The following is a 20,878-nucleotide window of genomic DNA, read 5'->3' on the forward strand; positions in this document are numbered from 1 at the left end:
ATGAATGTTACACCCCTAACGCTTAGAAGATACCAGTAAACAAAGGAGAGAGTTGTATAGGTGTATCATGGTACTCCAATGAATGTTACACCCCTAACGTATAGAAGATACCAGTAAACAAAGGAGAGTTGTATCGTGTATCGTGGTACTCCCATGAATGTTACACCCCCAACACTAGAAGATACCAGTAAACAAAGGAGAGTTGTATCGTGTATCATGGTACTCCCATGAATGTTACACCCCTAACGCTAGAAGATACCAGTAAACAAAGGAGAGTTGTATCGTGTATCGCGTGGTACTCAATGAATGTTACACCCCTAACGTATAGAAGATACCAGTAAACAAAGGAGAGTTGTATGGTGTATGCATTGGTACTCCAATGAATGTTACACCCCTAACGCTAGAAGTATGGAAGATACCAGTAAACAAAGGAGAGTTGTATCGTGTATCATGGTACTCCCATGAATGTTACACCCCTAACACTAGAAGTATGGAAGATACCAGTAAACAAAGGAGAGTTGTATCGTGTATCATGGTACTCCAATGAATGTTACACCCCTAACGCTAGGAGTATGGAAGATACCAGTAAACAAAGGAGAGTTGTATCGTGTATCGTGGTACTCCAATGAATGTTACACCCCAACACTAGGAGTATGGAAGATACCAGTAAACAAAGGAGAGTTGTATCGTGTATCGTGGTACTCCAATGAATGTTACACCCCTAACGCTAGAAGATACCAGTAAACAAAGGAGAGTTGTATCGTGTATCATGGTACTCCAATGAATGTTACACCCCTAACGCTAGAAGATACCAGTAAACAAAGGAGAGTTGTATCGTGTATCATGGTACTCCCATGAATGTTACATGTTACACCCCTAACGCTAGAAGATACCAGTAAACAAAGGAGAGTTCTATCGGTGTATCGTGGTACTCCAATGAATGTTACACCCCAACACTAGAAGTATGGAAGATACCAGTAAACAAAGGAGAGTTGTATCGCGTGTATCATGGTACTCCCATGAATGTTACACCCCTAACGCTAGAAGATACCAGTAAAACAAAGGAGAGTTGTATGGGTGTATCGTGGTACTCCAATGAATGTTACACCCCTAAGCAGCTAGAAGATACCAGTAAACAAAGGAGAGTTGTATCGGTGTATCGTGGTACTCCAATGAATGTTACACCCCTAACGCTAGAAGTATGGAAGATACCAGTAAACAAAGGAGAGTTGTATAGGTGTATGGTGGTACTCCCATGAATGTTACACCCTAACACTAGAAGATGGAAGATACCAGTAAACAAAGGAGAGTTGTATCGCGTGTATCATGGTACTCCAATGAATGTTACACCCTAACGCTAGGAGTATGGAAGATACCAGTAAACAAAGGAGAGTTGTATCGCGGTATCGTGGTATTACACCCCATGAATGTTACACCCCTAACGCTAGAAGATACCAGTAAAACAAAGGAGAGTTGTATCGTATCATGGTACTCCCATGAATGTTACACCCTAACGCTAGGAGTAGGAGATACCAGTAAACAAAGGAGAGTTGTATGGGTGTATCATTGGTACTCCCATGAATGTTACACCCCTAACAGCTAGAAGATACCAGTAAACAAAGGAGAGTTGTATCGTGTATCGTGGTACTCCAATGAATGTTACACCCCAACACTAGGAGTATGGAAGATACCAGTAAACAAAGGAGAGTTGTATCGTGTATCGTGGTACTCCAATGAATGTTACACCCCCAACACTAGGAGTATGGAAGATACCAGTAAACAAAGGAGAGTTGTATCGTGTATCATGGTACTCCCATGAATGTTACACCCCTAACGCTAGAAGATACCAGTAAACAAAGGAGAGTTGTATCGTGTATCGTGGTACTCCAATGAATGTTACACCCCTAACGCTAGAAGATACCAGTAAACAAAGGAGAGTTGTATCGGGTATCGTGGTACTCCCATGAATGTTACATCCCTAACACTAGAAGTATGGAAGATACCAGTAAACAAAGGAGAGTTGTATCGTGTATCATGGTACTCCCATGAATGTTACACCCCCAACACTAGAAGATGCTAGCAAACAAAGGAGTACAACACCATCTAAATACTGGAGAATGAACAAATCATATTTGCATCTCACTGTTCACATGTTTGCAATATTTCACAATCAGTTTGATATCACATTTGCGAATAAATATTTCACTTCCTGTCTACAATACGACTATGCAAGTTATATTCGCATGTGTGATGTAGTCTCAACAACTGAAACTGCGAGCAATGATTAAGCATTGAAAGCGTTGAAATAGTTGTCATACACAAGTTTGCTAGAGGATCTATTGTCATTTAAGAACATATCATTTGCCCTTGATGTCGACTGGCAAACTGCTTAGCATGGACCTTTATATGGTTACATATCATCAAATCCTAGCCATCCAAGGAAAGACATTGGTTACTGGGGAGCCCTTGAATTATGGACATGGCTATATGCAAGTAGCCGAGTGTCAACTTTTGTAAAAACCATCAATGAGTCATGTCCGTAACTGATTCCATATAATACTGTTCACACCTTTTACACAACAGCATTAGACTTAAAGAAAAATCAGCTATGTCCATGAGAAATATTCATCTCCCCTCAACAGATTTACACTCAGGTAAATGCATTAGATTCAGTGTTTTGTAGATAAGTGATGGGCAGGTCATGAGATGAACGATGTGGGCAACCGCTGCTGGTACATGTAGGCCAGTCCCCGTGCTGCCAGCAGTAGAGCTTCTCTCCGGCTCACACCAACAAGAACACTTTGCCAGTCAGTATGACCGATGTGAGGCTGGGCTGTCTCGATCACTTGGCCGATGGTGACAGCAAGTCCTGACCAGCGGAGGGGGTAGGTGGACGGGGGTCTGGTCTTGTGCAGAGAGGACGTATTCTGTTGGGATGAGAGTTGGTTGGGAGAAGGTCTGCAGGTCAATTCTGTGGCTGGGGTCTTGGAGTACCAAGCAGCTCATTTCGTACCATCTGTTGAAAGAAACGCCATACCAATATCCACCTTAGAAAGATGTTATAACATTAAATCACTTGGTCTTCAACCCATGTGACCAGGGGCAGGTGGTTTGGGGGCATATGTTTCTGATGCAACAATGTGCTGAAAATAATGACCATCCCAAATGTTGGCGATATTTTCAGAAGACCCTCCCTTATTCTTGTACATTAATTCATCCTTCACGAATATGTATTAAATGTTTGATCACCTCCTAAGAGACTGTCATATGTTTTGGTTTGCCGCTCCTGAATCTGCCTCCCCCACCTCCCCCTATATAATGAATAACCCAAACCCCAACAACTTGGCTACATTTTTTTAACAACCACCATCCAATACAAATGATGCCTAGACATATTATATTTCTGAACATATCATAATTAATACACACAGGAAAGTTACACTTAATAATACCAAAACCTGAATATGAAAAATTCCATACAAAAGAATCTGCATGATGATATATACGTGAGTGTACCTGTCAGGGAGAAGTTCCATGATGAATCCCTCCACAGAGACAATAGGCTGGTCACCTGGCAGGGAACTCTTCTGGCGGAGATTCTGGATGCGCTCCTCTGCTCCCTTCAGGCCAGCTGTGCATCCAACTGGCTGGGCAGCTGTTGTGGCCTGGCTCTCCTACAGGAACAAAACAGGGTATCAAACCATGCAGTGAATAATCAAATCAGATGCAGCACTGTAGTGATTGTCACAAGTTGCTGAATCATCATGATGAGCTGGGCTTTGTGTGCTGGCCTTTTTCTAGAAAGGTGAGAATGTATGGATGTCACCTTCTTTATTATGAGAAGCACATTGTATATTCCTACTCCAACATACTTCAAGACACCATGTGCATCATAATAAACAAGTAGACATCCATAAATTTTCACCTATTAGTGCATCACTTCCAAATACCACTCCAAGACCTGGCTGTTTCCTGTAAAACAGCTTCGTTCAGTAAAGTCATACTGACTGGCTGCATTGTCTTCCCTTTGTGCCTATTGTCCAGTGGACGACTGTGCAACTCCAACAACCAGGACCACACACAAGTCATACTGACTGGCTGCATTGTCTTCCCTTTGTGCCTATTGTCCAGTGGACGACTGTGCAACTCCAACAACCAGGACCACACACAAGTCATACTGACTGGCTGCATTGTCTTCCCTTTGTGCCTATTGTCCAGTGGACGACTGTGCAACTCCAACAACCAGGACCACACACAAGTCATACTGACTGGCTGCATTGTCTTCCCTTTGTGCCTATTGTCCAGTGGACGACTGTGCAACTCCAACAACCAGGACCACACACAAGTCATACTGACTGGCTGCATTGTCTTCCCTTTGTGCCTATTGTCCAGTGGACGACTGTGCAACTCCAACAACCAGGACCACACACAAGTCATACTGACTGGCTGCATTGTCTTCCCTTTGTGCCTATTGTCCAGTGGACGACTGTGCAACTCCAACAACCAGGACCACACACAAGCCATACTGACTGGCTGCATTGTCTTCCCTTTGTGCCTATTGTCCAGTGGACGACTGTGCAACTGACTGGCAACAACCAGGACCACACACAAAGGACCACATACTGTCATGCTGGCTGCATTGTCTTCCCTTTGTGCCTATTGTCCAGTGGACGACTGTGCAACTCCAACAACCAGGACCACACACAAGTCATACTGACTGGCTGCAATGTCTTCCCTTTGTGCCTATTGTCCAGTGGAAGACTGTGCAGCTACAACAACCAGGACCACACACAAGTCATGCTCTTGTAAGACACTCAATCACCCTGGCTATTCATTCTTACCACCATACCATCAATTTGGACAACTTGTTGATAAAGATGTTGTACTGGAAACATATTTTGTGATGAGATCCCACAGAAATACAATGCCATTTGGTAGGAATTTGCTTCACTGGTTGTCTTAACTTCACATTCGTGTTGATGAAGTCAATGCTGCAGAATCCAGGTCCTTGACACTACTACTGACCATATGAACCATCAGTTCAAGCCCTGCAGTATATCTCACCATGCCTGTAATTGTTGCTCGACCAAACACCTGTTGAAAAGCTTCTCGGACAGCCCCGAGCTTCGACTCCTTTGTAGATGTGACAACAATGTTGATATCTCCACCAGATCCTGAAGAACAGAAACAACTTTTCTGTAATTCACCAGTGTGGCAAACCTGTATTACAGTGCAAGCACAGCTTTATAACATACAAGTGTTTTATGGAACACCCACACCTTGTAGTCCCTGATGCTCTACATAAATTAGGGATTTTTGACTCTGTTCAGCACAATCATTATGAAGTGTCTGAATTTTCCATGAAAAGTGGGATATTTGAATATTACATGTGTGATAACTATGAAGCAACAGAAAACACGTTTTCAATAAATCTCCTTGGTACGGCCATACATCAGACATGCTGGGTGGACTACAATCAGCTCAGTTGGAACCTACGTATAATTTCCTTCATGCCTGGGTCCAGTGTGGTGATCACAGACTCCATAGAGTTCTGGAACAAATGAAACATCATTGAGATGACTCTACAAAAGAGGCTAGCTAGATTCACCATGTTTATCAGGCGGGATATAGTATAGAGCAGACATTTTCTTTTTAAAGTGACATAACTTTCCACACTTTCAAAGTCTAAAGGCAACCAGGTTGAGAAGTGACACTGTTATGTAAATATATCATATGGCTGGTTGATAATTAATGACAAATAAAGCCAGTGACTTAGTTAAGAAGTGAACAGGTGAAACTCTGCCAGATCTTGTCAGATAGTAATAATCACCTTAGTCTTTTCCATGACCTTTGACACCAGACTGTTGCCGGAGATCCAGCTCAACAAGCCTCCCCCCGCCTGGGGCATGGGTCCCGGAGAGTCATCACTCACTGGAATAGATGAACTAGCCTCGTACGGGGTCTCCATATGTCCTGGAACAAATGACACACCTCGATATGTATGTTGAGGACATCTGATAATATCTTTTGATGTTCACTGCCCAGTAGAAGATGTTGTGTGTTGACAGTACACATATTGTATGAGAGAGTTCTTAGTCGCTGAATTTCCAGCAATATTTGAGCAATTTCACAGTGGTGGTGGTGGTGGTGGTGGGGGATAAGAAAGGTGGGTGTGGGGGATAAGAAAGGTGGGTGTGGGGGTCGGGGTGGTGCAGCAGCAACAAATTTTCATAGCATGTCATTTTAGATAATGATACAGAAAATGAAACAAGTCACGCTTTTCTTATGGTATATCAAAATTCGGAATTCACAAATTCTCTCAGAGAATCTAAAATACAGAGATAACTTGTCAGCAACAATTCCCCAGGAATGTCTCGTTTCATGAAATCATAAAAAATCAATCAGAATTCTAGAACACCTTTGACAATAGAAATGCATGTACTTCATCTTTAATACTATTTACATTTATATAGTTTGAGGTTTATTGTACTTGCTTTACTTTGAAGAAATAGTTTGGACAGTATCACTCTACATGGCTTCACGTATTACTCTGGAAGCACAATAATTCCTTGTCTAACAGAAAGCTCATGTACAAATCTCCTTTCAGAAGCCAGTTCTCTGCTTTGCATGGCAGGATACTGGGAAGTGCCACAAAACATATAAATAATTGAAGATTACCTGGGGCAGTGGTGCCTCCTGAAGAAGGGGAGGCAACTGCTGCTGAGATTATTGGTCCCTTGACACTGGGAGTTGTAATGGAGGACGACGGTCTGAAATCAACACCTCAGATATTAGTTGTTGCTGTGTATCATATAAATGTTTTCACAATAAATAAAAGGTACTTTCATGGAAAATGTTGAAGGTTTCATTATCATCTTTAAATGCTTCTCTCAGACAAGAAATCCTAACCCACCAAAACTTACCAGGTTCTTGAATGAATTAACACATTAACCCACGTGCCAGACATTGTGAAATGAGCTTGAAGCCTGTATGCAAGGCATAATACACCAACACTAACCTGATAGGCTATAAATACCCCACTTCAAGTCACAAATGAAGAACAAAAAATAGTAGAAATAATCAATAGGTCCAAGTCCTTTTCTTCACAGACATACAAAGCTTATTTGTGTTTCAAATCTACTTACTTCTGTGGCACTGGGGATGGACTTGCTTTACCCTGTGGAAATACATTATTACAGACACATTTGAATTTCTTAAACAAAGCATACATTCTTCAACTAAAATGAGTCTTTCCTCCATTTTTCTATTAGTCATGTTTCTAAATTGGTTACACCAACATGCAACGCTCAAAACACGATGAGCATGTTTGAGTTTAAACAGTACAAACTCGAAAATGTCAAAAAGAAGGATAGCTGAGACTTCTTGTTCCACAATTACTATATAGACCGAGGATGCTGGGTGACAGGTTCATCCTGACAAACTGAGTAAAGTACAGGGTGTTGCAACTCTATCCCAGGTATAATACTTGTCCTCAATACGTCATAGATACTATACATGGTAGCAATCATTCAAAACTTGGAAAATAAGTTAACTAACATTAACACATCAATACTAGTGAAAAACAGTGGTCATCATGAAAACACATTTAGTAACACAGGATATTTCCAGATATGAAGCACCCACCTGGGTTGATCCTGGCGTTGTGGGAGGGGTGGCAAGGAATGATGGGAGTGGGGAAGGGGCTGCCACATTGCTGGCTGCAGATTTCAAGGGGGTTGCGGCAGCTAGATCAACAAAACAATTACAGCAGTTTAACAAATCATTCACCACACATCTGAAGTTACTAAAGCACTGAAGCTGAGCTTAGGCAGTGTCATACAATGTTTGTCCAAATATTCAAACTGTATTACCTTCCTATGAGATGATAGCTGATTCAGTGCGTTATAAACCATTCATATGTCACAACTTGATTATCACAAAAATAAAAGAAACTTTCACATGTGACTAGACTCACACCAGGTTTTGAAGTGACACATTTATTCTGAACTGTTTATCTTAAAATAAACCACACTGCTAGATTTTCAACGAATCAAGTCCAAGGCACAAAGATGAGTGAGTGAGTTTAGTTTCGAGCTTTTTAGTATCATGGTCATGCTGCTTTGCAATCAGATTTAGTTGTGCAATCAGCTTGGTTATTTCCATTCCGGAAAACCCCAGCAATATGACCCAACATGGTAGTCAAGTTGATGTAACACCAGAAATACGGTTGCTTGCCGCTTAGGGATTTTATTGAGAAACATATGTATTAGAACCCACCTCTGTGGAAGAGGAATTGAACCCGACATTGTACCCATGTGGGGAATTGAACCCGGGTCTTCAGCGTGATGACAACTCTACTATCTTGGACAAAGATGACAAAGTAAAAATATTGATTATAATGAGACATCTCAATATAGGTAAGTCTTGCTACCTGTCTGGGCAGCCTCTTTCTCTGCTAACTGAGCTTCTTCATGAGAGATAATCTCCGGCTGCTCGTCAGATGATTCTTCCATCATCTTGTTGTCTGTTTACTGCTGTAACAGAATATCAGTTCAGTTGTCATAACATGAGGCAAGCTTAAAGTTATGAACCTACAAATTACCCAGTGTGAATACCAGGTTCAGGTATATTTGGAGTACATCTAAGTTCTAACATGTCCAGTTTCTATACTAAATCCTCATTGTGTCTTTATGTCTTTATTAAAGTTATGAACCTACAATTTACCCATTGTGCATACCCAGGTTCAGGCATATCTTGGAGTACATAGAACTACCATGATATCCAGAGAGGGAGAGCGAGAGTGAGAGTGAGAGAGAGAGAGAGAGAGAAAGAGGAAGAGAGAAAGGGAGGGAGGGATTCTAAAGAGCATTGTATGTGTGGGTGTGTGTTGCAGTTGCATGTGTGGGTAATGATGGAGTTCATGGTAAAAATACATTTATTTTAACCCATCGAAGAGGTCTGAATTGATGTTTTGCTGTTCCTGGACGATCCAGCACCAAACACTGGAAAAATAACTTTCCTAATTTCTAACTGTGCCAGTTATTGTTGTCATCTGAATAGCATGTGCAACATAATCAAATGAACCTGTTCAGTTGTACTATTGACCATATTAATGATCTTTGATATCACAATCGCATGTTCAATACAAAGTAATTACAGTGAGCATGTTTCTTGTTTAACAAGAGATTCAGCAATACTGCAGCCATAGTTAGGACAGCTGTCTGTAAATAATCTGGACAAGAAAACAGTAATGGATTAATGTGGAACAATCCATATCATCAAGCACAACACTGAGTCTGACTACCAGATCAATATACATGTAGTCACTTCATACATCCAACATATGTTGCCTGATGCTAATCATAAGCCTGAGTCTACACAGCATTTATGATTTTGTCATCCCTACCAACATTTGCAAACTAGTATTCCCCCAAAACTTATCCATATTTATCCATACAAATGTTTCCAATACATGCAATATATCGTTTACAAAATATTCAGGTTAAGTGTCTTGTATAAAGCATAAAATCTGGGCACATATTGGGCCGAAATGACAGGCTTGTTGTAAACACTTAAAGGGCCACTGATGCAGAGCACTTTCCGTGGACTGGTTGTTGCTTTTGTTATTGTTTTTCTCCCGTGAGCGCCCGGATGATATCCCAGAATTCATGACTGGTTCGTTACCTCTGCTGCTCAACCACCATATGCAATTGATAGAAAACATATAGACTGATCAACAAAGATAAAATCTTTTCTACTTGATAAACTTGATTTTGTTGTAAAATTATGTAGACTGTGATGAATATTTTGGCTTCTTATAACAAAATATTCACTTTGATAAAAATGCTGATTTTGATGTAAATTTTGATTTCATAGTAATGTTGACTTAATAAAAATGTTAACGTAAATGGATGTAGAATTTGATTTAAGAAATAGTTTGACCTTGAATTCGGTGAGAAGCCTGATAATAATAGCATTGTTTGAAAGCAAGAGTAACTAAGTACATGGGGAGTCTTGGGGAGGTTAGTAAGCTTGGGTTCACCACTAGTCAATCTTAACGTTTTATTAAATGGCATTATTTTGATAACAAATGAAAACATTTTAAGTTTAACCATCTGCCAGTGGTAAAAAATGTTAGGACTGAAATGTCTTATAATCCTAATTAGTTTGTTATCATATTTGTATGCATTTTGAAACTTAATAAAATGCACATGATCTGCTTATACTTAGTGAACTTATAACATGACTGTAATATCTGGACGTGTATCATATTTCACACACACGCCCTAAGTGCAATCTAGTGTATGTTGTCTGTCTCATTACCTTTCACGGCACAAAAATGATTTTGTTGAATGCCATAACAAATAGATTAAAACAAAATGCAAATATTAAAATTAAAACAGACTAAAGTTATAGCAACAATTCAGGCAATTACCTTGTTAGGGGAATGAATCGATCAATATCCACATAAAGTAATGAGATGCCATTCATCTGCAGCTGAACAAGAATTTTGTTCCATGTCATGTGTCTTTAAACGGTCTAATATGCGAAAAAGTGATCTATCGTTTCAGGTTTTTAACATTGGTGTATCCCATTGGTCACCCAAGATAGCAAACCAGGCAAGTAATTGCATGATGTCCGCCATTAGTTAGCCAATAATGAGCTATCAATCAAGGTTTTGGCGGTTAATCCTTTGAAGAAAGGACGTTGTTTTTTACAAAGAAACTTTACAACAGGGTGTATTCAGTATAGATTAGTGAATCTACATCCATATGATACACAATACCTTTTGACAAATCTGCTGTGCAGGATAAAAGCAATTAATCAATCAGCGTGTTATCGGTTAATCCTTTGATCGATGTTTGTTTTGAAACTCTGCTGATAATTCCTCTTGCTGCACTTCCATTTCGCATATTACATAAGATGTAATACATTTGCCACATCAGACCTAAATTTATAATGATGAGTATTTACTTCAGACACAAGAAATGCCAAATGGGAACCTTTGTCAGCTAATCTGAGTGGTGTTATCAATAATTATACCTTTTATAAATTCATTAACTGACCATCAAGTGAATGATGACAAATAACGTGTAGATTTACCACCAAACAAGGGTTACAGCAAGAGAGTAGTAATTGCTGTATTGCATGCAAGTTTGATTGTCTGAAAAAACCCTTATGGGCCATCACTGTTTTGACGATACACACGGATCGAACTTCATTGTTACATAAGAAATATATATAAACATTTGCTGTGTACTTATTTAGAAACTGTATATATAATAATAATAATAATAATAATAGTCCATTTATATTGCGCATTTATCCATGCACATTGCATGCTCAAAGCACTGACATATTACCCCTGGTCAACGAGTACAGAACACTCCCTTTGGAGAATACAACCGGTCACCTATCAGGCACTCAAGGTTCAAATTCAGACTACCATCGTATCATAAAGGTACCCAATTTTACTGCTGGATGGACAGAGGCAAGTTTGAACAAACTCACTTGCCTAAGGTGAGACCATATGTATCACATGCGCTTCGTTGTGGGGCAGGACTGAAGTCCTAGATACTCTCAGGAGTCAAGCTTCCAAACATATACCTATGTACCTAAGTACAATTTCAGGTTTTTTTTAGTGATGGCAAAGTGGGGTTGTTTAGTTTATGGATTCAAATATATGAAATGTGTGTTTTTGATATCATAACATACACAATAGACATTATATTTTTACATGATTAAATATCAAGGTAAAAACCACAGAAATAGGATCAAATTGGATCAGTCACTATACCATCCAAACATTTGTAAATCTGAAAATGCCTACACTGCTGGCATACTTTATTACAATCAAACAAGAACTACCAGGGATATTTTCAAATAACGGCATCCGATGGGCATCCACCCTTCCTAATGTCCCACTGATTAGGTTGAAGAAATTCTGCCAAGGTGGACCGTAGCCAAGTCCCCGTGTCCGTCACGGTCGAGGGAACAGGGGCTGACCAATTTGCAGCTAGGTTTCGTAATTAGACTGCTTGGCCGGAAACATTAATTGCTCTGCATCAGTGGCCCTTTAACAAAATATTCATCATAAATGTTGAATCTTGTTGAATTTTTGTTTACATGAACAAATCATGTGACACCTTTACATGTCTTCCATTATGTCATAGGCCTTTTGAGCAAGGATATTATGATATTACCCGCAGGAGTCAATTTTGCTCATACTTACTGCTACACTGACTGACTGACTGAGTTTAGTTTTACGCCGCTTTTAGCAATATTCCAGCAATATCACCGCGGGGGACACCAGAAATGGGCTTACTGCTACACTCATTTACGTTCAAATGAAAGTACTTTCAATATTCTTCAATCATTCATAAAATGCTAACTTCTATCGCATCTGACGGTTGTTAGTTTAGAACTTCATAGGTCAGACTGTAGATATACAGAATATTATATTAATATCATAAAAAATGCCGTGACGTTGGGGCTATCAAAAAACCCGGGGAAACGGCCATTTAATAACTATTTGTCTGCTTACTTCGCCAGATACAAAAAAGTCTACTGTTTGGGTTTCATAACTGATTTTACAGACCAGGTACTAATTTGTCCCCCAAACCTGAGATTCAATCAAGCATGACGGAAATACAATACCCTAACCCGACTGGTCGTACTATCTGATCGAAAACACGACAGTTGGCGAAGAGAAATATAGATTATGCTTGAATATACACCTTTGCAGAAACTATGATAAGGCTACTTTGTGGACAGAACACTTGCAACTGTGCTGAAAATTGTGCATGAACAAATGACAAGTAAATGACGAGAATGACAAACCAGGAAATGGCAACAAATGAGTTTTACCTGATACACACTCTCAAGGTCTGTTGACAAAATGGCACCCTATGACGTCATCCAGTAAGCCACGTCCACAATCTCGCGATGAGGGGTGATTCCCGTTCTAAAAATAACATCTCCTGCACTGCTTGCCGAGCAAAGGAAAAAGAAGCACATCTAAAATGAGCAAAGTAAGTTATACGCCGTGATGTATCGTAAACGTATGAGACATGGTTTTATATATACCGGTCGCTAAAATGACTAAATACCACATTTGTACGTAGCAAGTGGTCAGTTATCACCGAGGACAAATCATTGTCACCCCAGCTATGGCTTACAGGCTATTAGCACGCACGTATTCGCGCTTCACTTCTGTTTACGTTTGTCGATTTTGGGCAGTCGATTTTATTGCAAAAGAGAAATATTTACCCCCAAAGTGATGAATAAAACTGACTCTTGGTGGGAAATATTAGAGACCCTGGCTCAAATACAACTCCTGAGTGTAGCTATTTTCCCCACAAAATGTATCTGGACTGGAAGCTAATTTTTTTAACTATGTAGGAACAGGGATACTCTACAACAGGGATAGGTCACTCCATTGCTTTCTTTACCATTTGTACTAATTAACGTGTGCCTCGTCATGCTCCAACGCACACAGTGACTCGGTTGGTTCCCAGCGCAACTTCGGCTGCGTTTAACAGTACTTCAGCCAGTGTATTGTATCAGTCGGAATTTTACAATGAATGAATGAATGAATGAATTAAGAGCAAGAATTATATGTGAATGAATGAAAGAAATTTTTTTTAGTTCTAAAACTATCACTTTTACTTGCAAACACCTTTCAACTAAAGGTATATTTCCCTTCTAAAAATTAAACGAATATGTGAAAGAAGTTTTTAGCGATATAAGTTAGTCTTTCTTTGCTGTGTACTGAGAATTGAAGCCAGTGAGCTACAACATGCTGACTTGAAACTTTACTACAAATCTACTGTACTAATACTGACACTAATAACAATTATTTGACTTAAAATGAAGTGACAGAATAGGTAACTTATCTTCTACATGTAGGTTTTCAGTTGTCACAACACTCAGCGTATGTAATCAGCTGTTGAAAATGAACCGGGCTCAATCTTAAAAACTACGCTGCCGCCATATTGGCTACACTGGTCACGTGACGAGCCGAGGCATACGCTAAGGGGCTTTCCGAGGAGTGACCACTCCCCCTTATATAATAATATATAATAATAAGTGCATTTATATTGCGCTATTTTCCATCCGTAGCGGTTGCTCAAAGCGCAGGTATCAAGGATAGAACTTGGAGAAGAGATGGGTTTTAAGTTTGGACTTGAAGACAGCTAAAGATGGGGAGGTTTTGATATCAAAAGGAAGACAGTTCCAGAGAGAAGGAGCACAGAATGAGAATGATCTCTGGTCGAAGGATTTGAGATTGGTCCTGGGGATGGTAAATAAAAGTTGATCATTGGATCTCAGGTTTTTGCATGAAGTATATTTCTGGAGAAGTTCTTTCAGATATCCTGGTGCAACATCATGGTAACAGCTGTAGGTCAGGGATAACACTTTGAACTTCGATTCTAGCTTGTACTGGGAGCCAGTGGAGATTCATCAATATTGGTGTTACATTGGATGTTTTCTTGCAGCGATGAATTAGCCGAGCTGAGGCATTTTGTACTCTCTGAAGCTTCATGAGTAGATCTTGCCTTATGTTGATAAGCAAACTGTTGCCATAGTCAATCCTGGACAGAATCAGAGACCTGACTAACTGGCTAGTGGCTTCCTGAGTTAACAAATGTCTAATCTGGCCAATACTTCTCAGGTGGTAGAAGCAGATTCTACAGGTGTGTTGTATATGGTTGTCCATTGCCATATTAGAGTCTAGAAAGACACCAAGATCTTTCACTGCATCAGAAAATGGTATTAATGAATCACCAATATGAAGCGAAGATTCAGAGATAGATTTTCGTTTGGTGTCTGTACCCACAAGAAGAGCCTCTGTCTTACTGTCGTTTAACTTAAGTTTGTTAGTCACCATCCATGATTTAGGTTCCGCTTATCTGTAGAGAGCAGAAGATCGTTTGTAACTCTTAACAGACATGTTTCCGTGCTATGACAGGCTCTATATGCCGACTGATATCTATCATAAAGACCAAATGCTTCAAGATGGGATGTCAGTCGTATTTTCACTGCTCTCTCGAGGATTTTTGACAGGAAAGATAAATTTGAAACCGGTCGATAATTTTTGAAAATGTTCTCATCAAGTCCATTCTTCTTCAGAAGTGGTTTCACAAGTGCTTTCTTGAACGATGTTGGTACACTGCCCTTAACAAGGCTGTGATTGACAATTTTCGTAATGACTGGCGTTATTATGTCCAAGTGATCCAGAATCAGGTGGGTCGGAACTGGATCAAGTGTGCAATAAGTTGGCTTTGAGTTTCTCATGATTTTGATGATATAGTCTCCCTGGTAGGAAGCAGAAGTATTTTAAGTAATCATGGTCCCTTGAACGGTTTTAACGTTGTTTGCTAGCGATCTCTAGCTCAGTTTGCATTGTATTTGTTAATTGATAGTTAATATTTTACATGCTGTGTGACTAGTTTTATATTATCCCTGATATATGTGCGATATTCTGGCTAGTTGTTGTACTGTCTGTGAATTTGCAGTATGACCAATTCAGTTACAACTGCAGTCTTCAATTTACCACACAGTTTCGGTTTTTCCGCCACATGCTCCATTTATTACTTCCGGTCATCTCCTACAAAACATACGCATGAGCGGAAATATTCCGCATCTCACAATACCGACACGGCATCCCTCTCCCATCAGAGACATGCAGTAATTACTGTAACTGTATTGCTTTATGAAGTCTGAACAACTTGAGCCAAATAACCAAGCATACCCCAAATACTCTGCTTTACAAACTCTGAGTACTTCTGTTCCACATCACTGAGGGACCGACTTGCATTTGATCCGCCATGAGGTATCAGTCCGTTGTTGAGCAAGGACTGCCCCAAGTCAAACAGGACTGGTATAACTCTTGTTTTGCCAGTTAGACTACAGGGATTTGGAAAGGCAGGAGCCATGGGCCATTTTGCAGATAAGAATAAAAAATGGCCCATTAAAATTTTGAAGTTTACTACTGATACAAGGGCAGTGGCCCATTCTAAATTCAGAAAATGGCTAATAATCCTAAGAATGGCCCATTGTCAAAGTTCTCTATCCCAATCCCTGGACTATAATGACCTAGGGTTTCACTACTTGTAAGGGCAGCTTTGAGTGACGAAAATCATTCAACTTGTTCCTTCCAAACACAAACGACTGGTTCTTCCTTGTTTGTTGTCTCAACAGCTCTGCTAATGTGGCATAATCAGGGATGAATCGAGAGCAGAAGTTTACTAGTCCCAAGAAACTTCTCACCTCGCTCACATTTTCAGGCTGTCTTGCACTCACAACAGCTTCAACTTTGTCTTTGGTGATATCAGTCCCCTGATCTGACAAATGGTGCCCCATAAACGTTACACTGGACTTCTTGAACTCGCACTTGTCAACGTTTAAGGTTAAATTTGCTGATGAAAGTCTCTGAACGACTTGCTGAAGCAGTTTATCATGCTCATCCGTCGAAGGACCATGGACAACAATGTCATTCGATATATTGGCAATCCTTGGGATTCCTTGCAAGATTTTCTGGATTTCATGCTGATATATCTCAGGTGCAGCATTTATCCCAAATAGCAGGTGCTTATACCTATACAGTCCACAATGAGTCACAAAAGTTGTAATGTTACGCGACTCAGGATGTAGCTCCAGTTCATGGAAGCCCAACTTCAGGTCGAACTTTGAGAAGACCCTACTTTCACTCATGTCCTGTAACACTTCTTCTATTGTGGGTATAGGGTGCCCTTCTCTCGAGATAGCTTCGTTGGCACATCTCATATCCAAGCATAGCCTTATATTACCCTAGGCCTTTGGTACAATGACAACAGGATTCACCCATGGGGTCAGTTCTTCCACCAGCTCAATAATATCCTTCGCAGTGAGTTCTTTAACTTTAGACTCAACCTTTCCACTCAGTCCAAATGGAACACGTCGCATTAACTGAGCAATGGGCGTAACTTCTGGATGAATTTTAGCTTGATCTGCTATTTGTCATTTTGCTAAATCCAAGAAATACTTCAGGGTACTTGCTGAGGCACTCAGGAATCTCTGATGTAGAACACACTGAATTGATATTGAGTCCAATCTTCAGCGCACCAATCTTCATAGCGGTTTCTTTGCTGAGGAGCGGTTCTGCACTACCATCTATCACAGTGAACATGGCATCTGTCCAGTGATCCCCAGCTACTATTTCTGCTGTGAAAGTGCCTAGAGTTTTCAATGGTGTCCTACTTGCATATGGAAACAACTTCTTGCCACTCTTCTGTGACACACACCTGATGCTCTTAGACTTCAAATAATTCCACAAGTCTCCATCAATAATGTTACTATCACTGCCAGAATCGACAGTAATGTCAGTGTCACACCACCCACAGACACTGGAATGACTTCACTGCTGTCACCATTGCCTCTGTTCATGCTGTGCACATTGCTTCTTATAAGGAAAGCATAACCTTGGCCTTCATTGTCTTCATCATCACTGCTATCTCTGTCTGTTTTCTCAGTTTCTAAATGCTTCACATCACCTTTTAGTTTTCTTGTCACTGTAACCACTTCTAGCTCTCTTTTCTTTTGATGACTTTCTGGATAAGTCTGAATAGCATTTAGAAGCAAAATGGTCAAACCCTTTATATCTTTGACATTGTTTCTCTCTTGCTGGACAAGTAGAATCTCTGGCGTAGTGACCAACTTGCCCACAGCAGAAACAGGAGCTGTCGACGTTCCCTGTCTGATGACTATTTGTGTTGAATATTTTCTGTTCTCTTATTCTTTGGACCCTATCTGACTGTCCCCCTTTAAAGTTCCTCGACAGCTTCAAATGTTGCAGCCATTTTCAACATTGATTTCAATGAAAGCTCATCTCCTTTTTCCAGAAACTTGCGTCTCAAATGGTCCGACTTACAATTTTCAACCACCTGATCACGAATCTGGTTTTCAACATCAGTATATGCACAGCCTTCAGATGCCTCACGTAACCTTGTTACATACTGTGACACAGTTTCATCACTCTGCTTCATTTTTTCGAAAATATGGTGTTGGTACGTCACATTAGGTTTGACAGTTAGATGATCATTCAAAGCCTTGATTGCCTTGAAATATTCTTGAGACTACCCCAGATCTTGTAACGTTTTAAAAACACCTCCAAAACACCAAAGTCCAGCTTCGGCTATATGCAAGAGCAGTGCACGACTTTGTGCCTGATTATCTGCTTTTCCTTCCTCATCATATAATGCTTTGCTGTCGGCGTAAGCCTCAAGCTCCTCTATCCAAGCTTTCCAATGGACACTCTGAACATAGTTGCAGTTTACCCTTTTATGGCTCCCTTGTGAGTTTATTATCCTCGTCGCCAATGTGATTTTGCAGTATGACCAATACAGTTACAACTGCAGTCTTCAATTTACCACACAACAGTTTCAGTTTTTCCGCCACATGGTCAATTTATTACTTCCAGTCCTCTACTACAAAACACATACTCATAAGCGGAACAAAATATTCCGCATCTTATAATACCAACACCACACTGTCCTCCGACCACATGATGTGATACCATTTGAATATGTTCATTATTAATGTATAATATTCCCTCGTCACATAAAGTCACATATTGACTAACCTGAAATGTATAGTGTTATGGGAAGACATCAGTTGATCGAATTTGGCAGATTGGCAGTCGGCAAGTTGAATAAAATACCAGAGTTCAATACCAGAGATATGGTAAAATGTGATTTGCATAACTAGCGGCACAAGTGCAGATGTGATCACCTACTGTTTAGACGATGGTGATACTGAAAATACAGTTTGAGGACAGGGAAGGACTATTTCCACTGTTTTCATTTCCCCTAGTCGTGTTAAATATCAGAAGCACATTTGCTCATAGTTTCACCAAAATCAAAATTGTTGGTACAACCATTTACACGGAATAATTCAGAAATACATGTAACACGAAGAAATGGCGATAACTGATCAGCGATAACTTGGATGGTGTTACATTTAATCGTGTTGAACAGTGTTACATGTACTCTAAAGCAATGTACTTTAAAGAGACTGTACCAGCCAAAGAAAAACAACTAGGGAAACATGTCAAAACCTTTGACCAGACATTGTAGACCTCTGTGATTGAACACAATATGTATTAAGGACTTTTAGTCAGATTTACTCAGAAAAGACATTTGAAACAGTGACGTGTTTGTTGGACTTACCCCAGTAAGATGGCAGAAGCCTGTCCCTATGATAGTCATTGGGGTATTGGTTTAGGATTGTCACATCCTGATATTAAGAAGCCTTGGAAGTGGCCTGGTTAAAATTTACTGGTCAGTTGTTAATGAAAGCGAGACAAGCATTGCTGTAAAAACTTAATGCATAAACTTGATTGGTGTTGTTGTGGCACAAAGTGGGTATGAATAAAATGTGTAATATGCTCAACATTCTTGCTGGAACATGTTCAAAACTATACGCATACTGTTATTGATTGTGTGTAAATTGCATGTGTATAATCATTAGGTATGAATACAACATGATCTACTGGTTTTTTTCACTTCAGCTGTGTACATCACATGAACAGTCGTGATCTCTGTTGAACTCCCTTACCTTGGACAAAACATAGATGTATGTAGACACCAAGACCTTTGTATGGACAGTACCCCCTCCTGTTTAAACCTGAAACAAGGTTCCAAGAATGGTTGAAGACGTTTCAGTCTTGGCCTGTACAAATGAAAATTAGTCCTAGTCAAATGGCCCAGGCAGGATTTGTGTACTTAATCAGGGGGGACGCTTGCAAGTGTTTTCAATGTGGTCGCATTCTCAAGAACTGGGAAGTAGATGATGATCCTTGGGTCGAACGTGAAAATGGTCTCCAGACTGTCTGTATTTGACACCTGGTGCGAGTACCTCAGAGGTGTGGCCCGCTGGGGTAGTCATGTGGATTTACATTTGTAACTATGAGTGTGATGTTAATTGTAAAATAGGTAATGTTTTCATTTGTGAAACTCTATCTGTTATTGTTAATAAATCAACAATAGAGTATATTTGCATTTGTTGTCTATGTTAAGTGTAGTCTTTGCATGCTGTCATCATTTGGAGTCGTGGTTCCATGGGAAGAGTATCTCCACCGTATCTATTATGATCCCAAACACCCTGGGAGTTATGCTGGCCCTGTTAACTTCTATGGAGACGTGAAAGCTGAAGGTCGATTCAAACTCAGTTTAGCTAAGATTAAATCTTGGCTGAAAGGTCAGGAGAACTATATTATTCCATATCAAGTCAGAAGAAAGTTTCCCAGAAGACAGTATGTGGTCTAAGATTTTGATAGTTACTGGCAAGCAGATCTGATGGATATGTCTAGCTAAGCCCCATATAATGATGGAGTGAAATATCTGTTGGTTATCATCCATCTGTTTTCCCGATATTTATGGGTTTATTCTCTGGAGTCTACCAAGGTGAGCAAGTAGTGAAAGCTTGTAACACAGTCAGGGAGCACACGACTATGTCATCCTAGCATGTTTCAGTTGAACATAGTTTCAGAATTGAAGAATCATCAGGTTAAACAATTTCTCAGGAAACATGATGTTACTCAGTTATTTTTGTACAATGAAACCAAAGCCTCATGCTGAACGAGTCATCAAAACGATCAAAATGAGATTCGACACATACATGTTCCCTTATAGATACAATGATATAGTACCCTAAGTGGCCAAGAGTTACATTCACACTGTACATCGTTCTCTGGGACAGACTCGGTTAGTGTGACCAAAACTGATGAAAGTGAAGTGAGATTATCTCAGTATTTGATCAGGAAACACTCACACACTCAAAACCAAGAAACAGTTTACGTTCAGTGTAGGTAATAAAGTCAGTCATTTACGTCAAGGTT

The 20,878-nt window shown here is 40.0% G+C and overlaps 1 protein-coding gene and 1 long non-coding RNA gene across 2 annotated transcripts; one reads left to right on the forward strand and one right to left on the reverse strand.

The window, feature by feature from the left end:
* Window positions 1-1,653: 1,653 nt before the first annotated feature.
* On the reverse strand, window positions 1,654-12,917 carry LOC124255944 (protein PRRC1-A-like). The gene is given in 11 exon segments (XM_046689896.1): window positions 1,654-2,897; window positions 2,899-3,016; window positions 3,517-3,674; window positions 5,065-5,174; window positions 5,497-5,551; window positions 5,831-5,973; window positions 6,679-6,770; window positions 7,146-7,177; window positions 7,645-7,745; window positions 8,432-8,531; window positions 12,868-12,917. Coding segments are annotated over 10 exon segments (1,092 nt in total). The 5' UTR covers window positions 8,517-8,531; window positions 12,868-12,917; the 3' UTR covers window positions 1,654-2,699.
* A 47-nt stretch (window positions 12,918-12,964) lies between these two features.
* Window positions 12,965-20,029, forward strand: LOC124255950. The gene is made up of 2 exons (XR_006892797.1): window positions 12,965-13,031; window positions 19,550-20,029. It is a non-coding gene; the product is annotated as an uncharacterized LOC124255950 (long non-coding RNA).
* The last annotated feature ends 849 nt before the right edge of the window (window positions 20,030-20,878 follow it).

Source organism: Haliotis rubra, unplaced genomic scaffold (assembly GCF_003918875.1).
Source record: "Haliotis rubra isolate DU_JTF1 unplaced genomic scaffold, ASM391887v1 Scf613, whole genome shotgun sequence".
NCBI classification, from domain to species: domain Eukaryota; kingdom Metazoa; phylum Mollusca; class Gastropoda; order Lepetellida; family Haliotidae; genus Haliotis; species Haliotis rubra.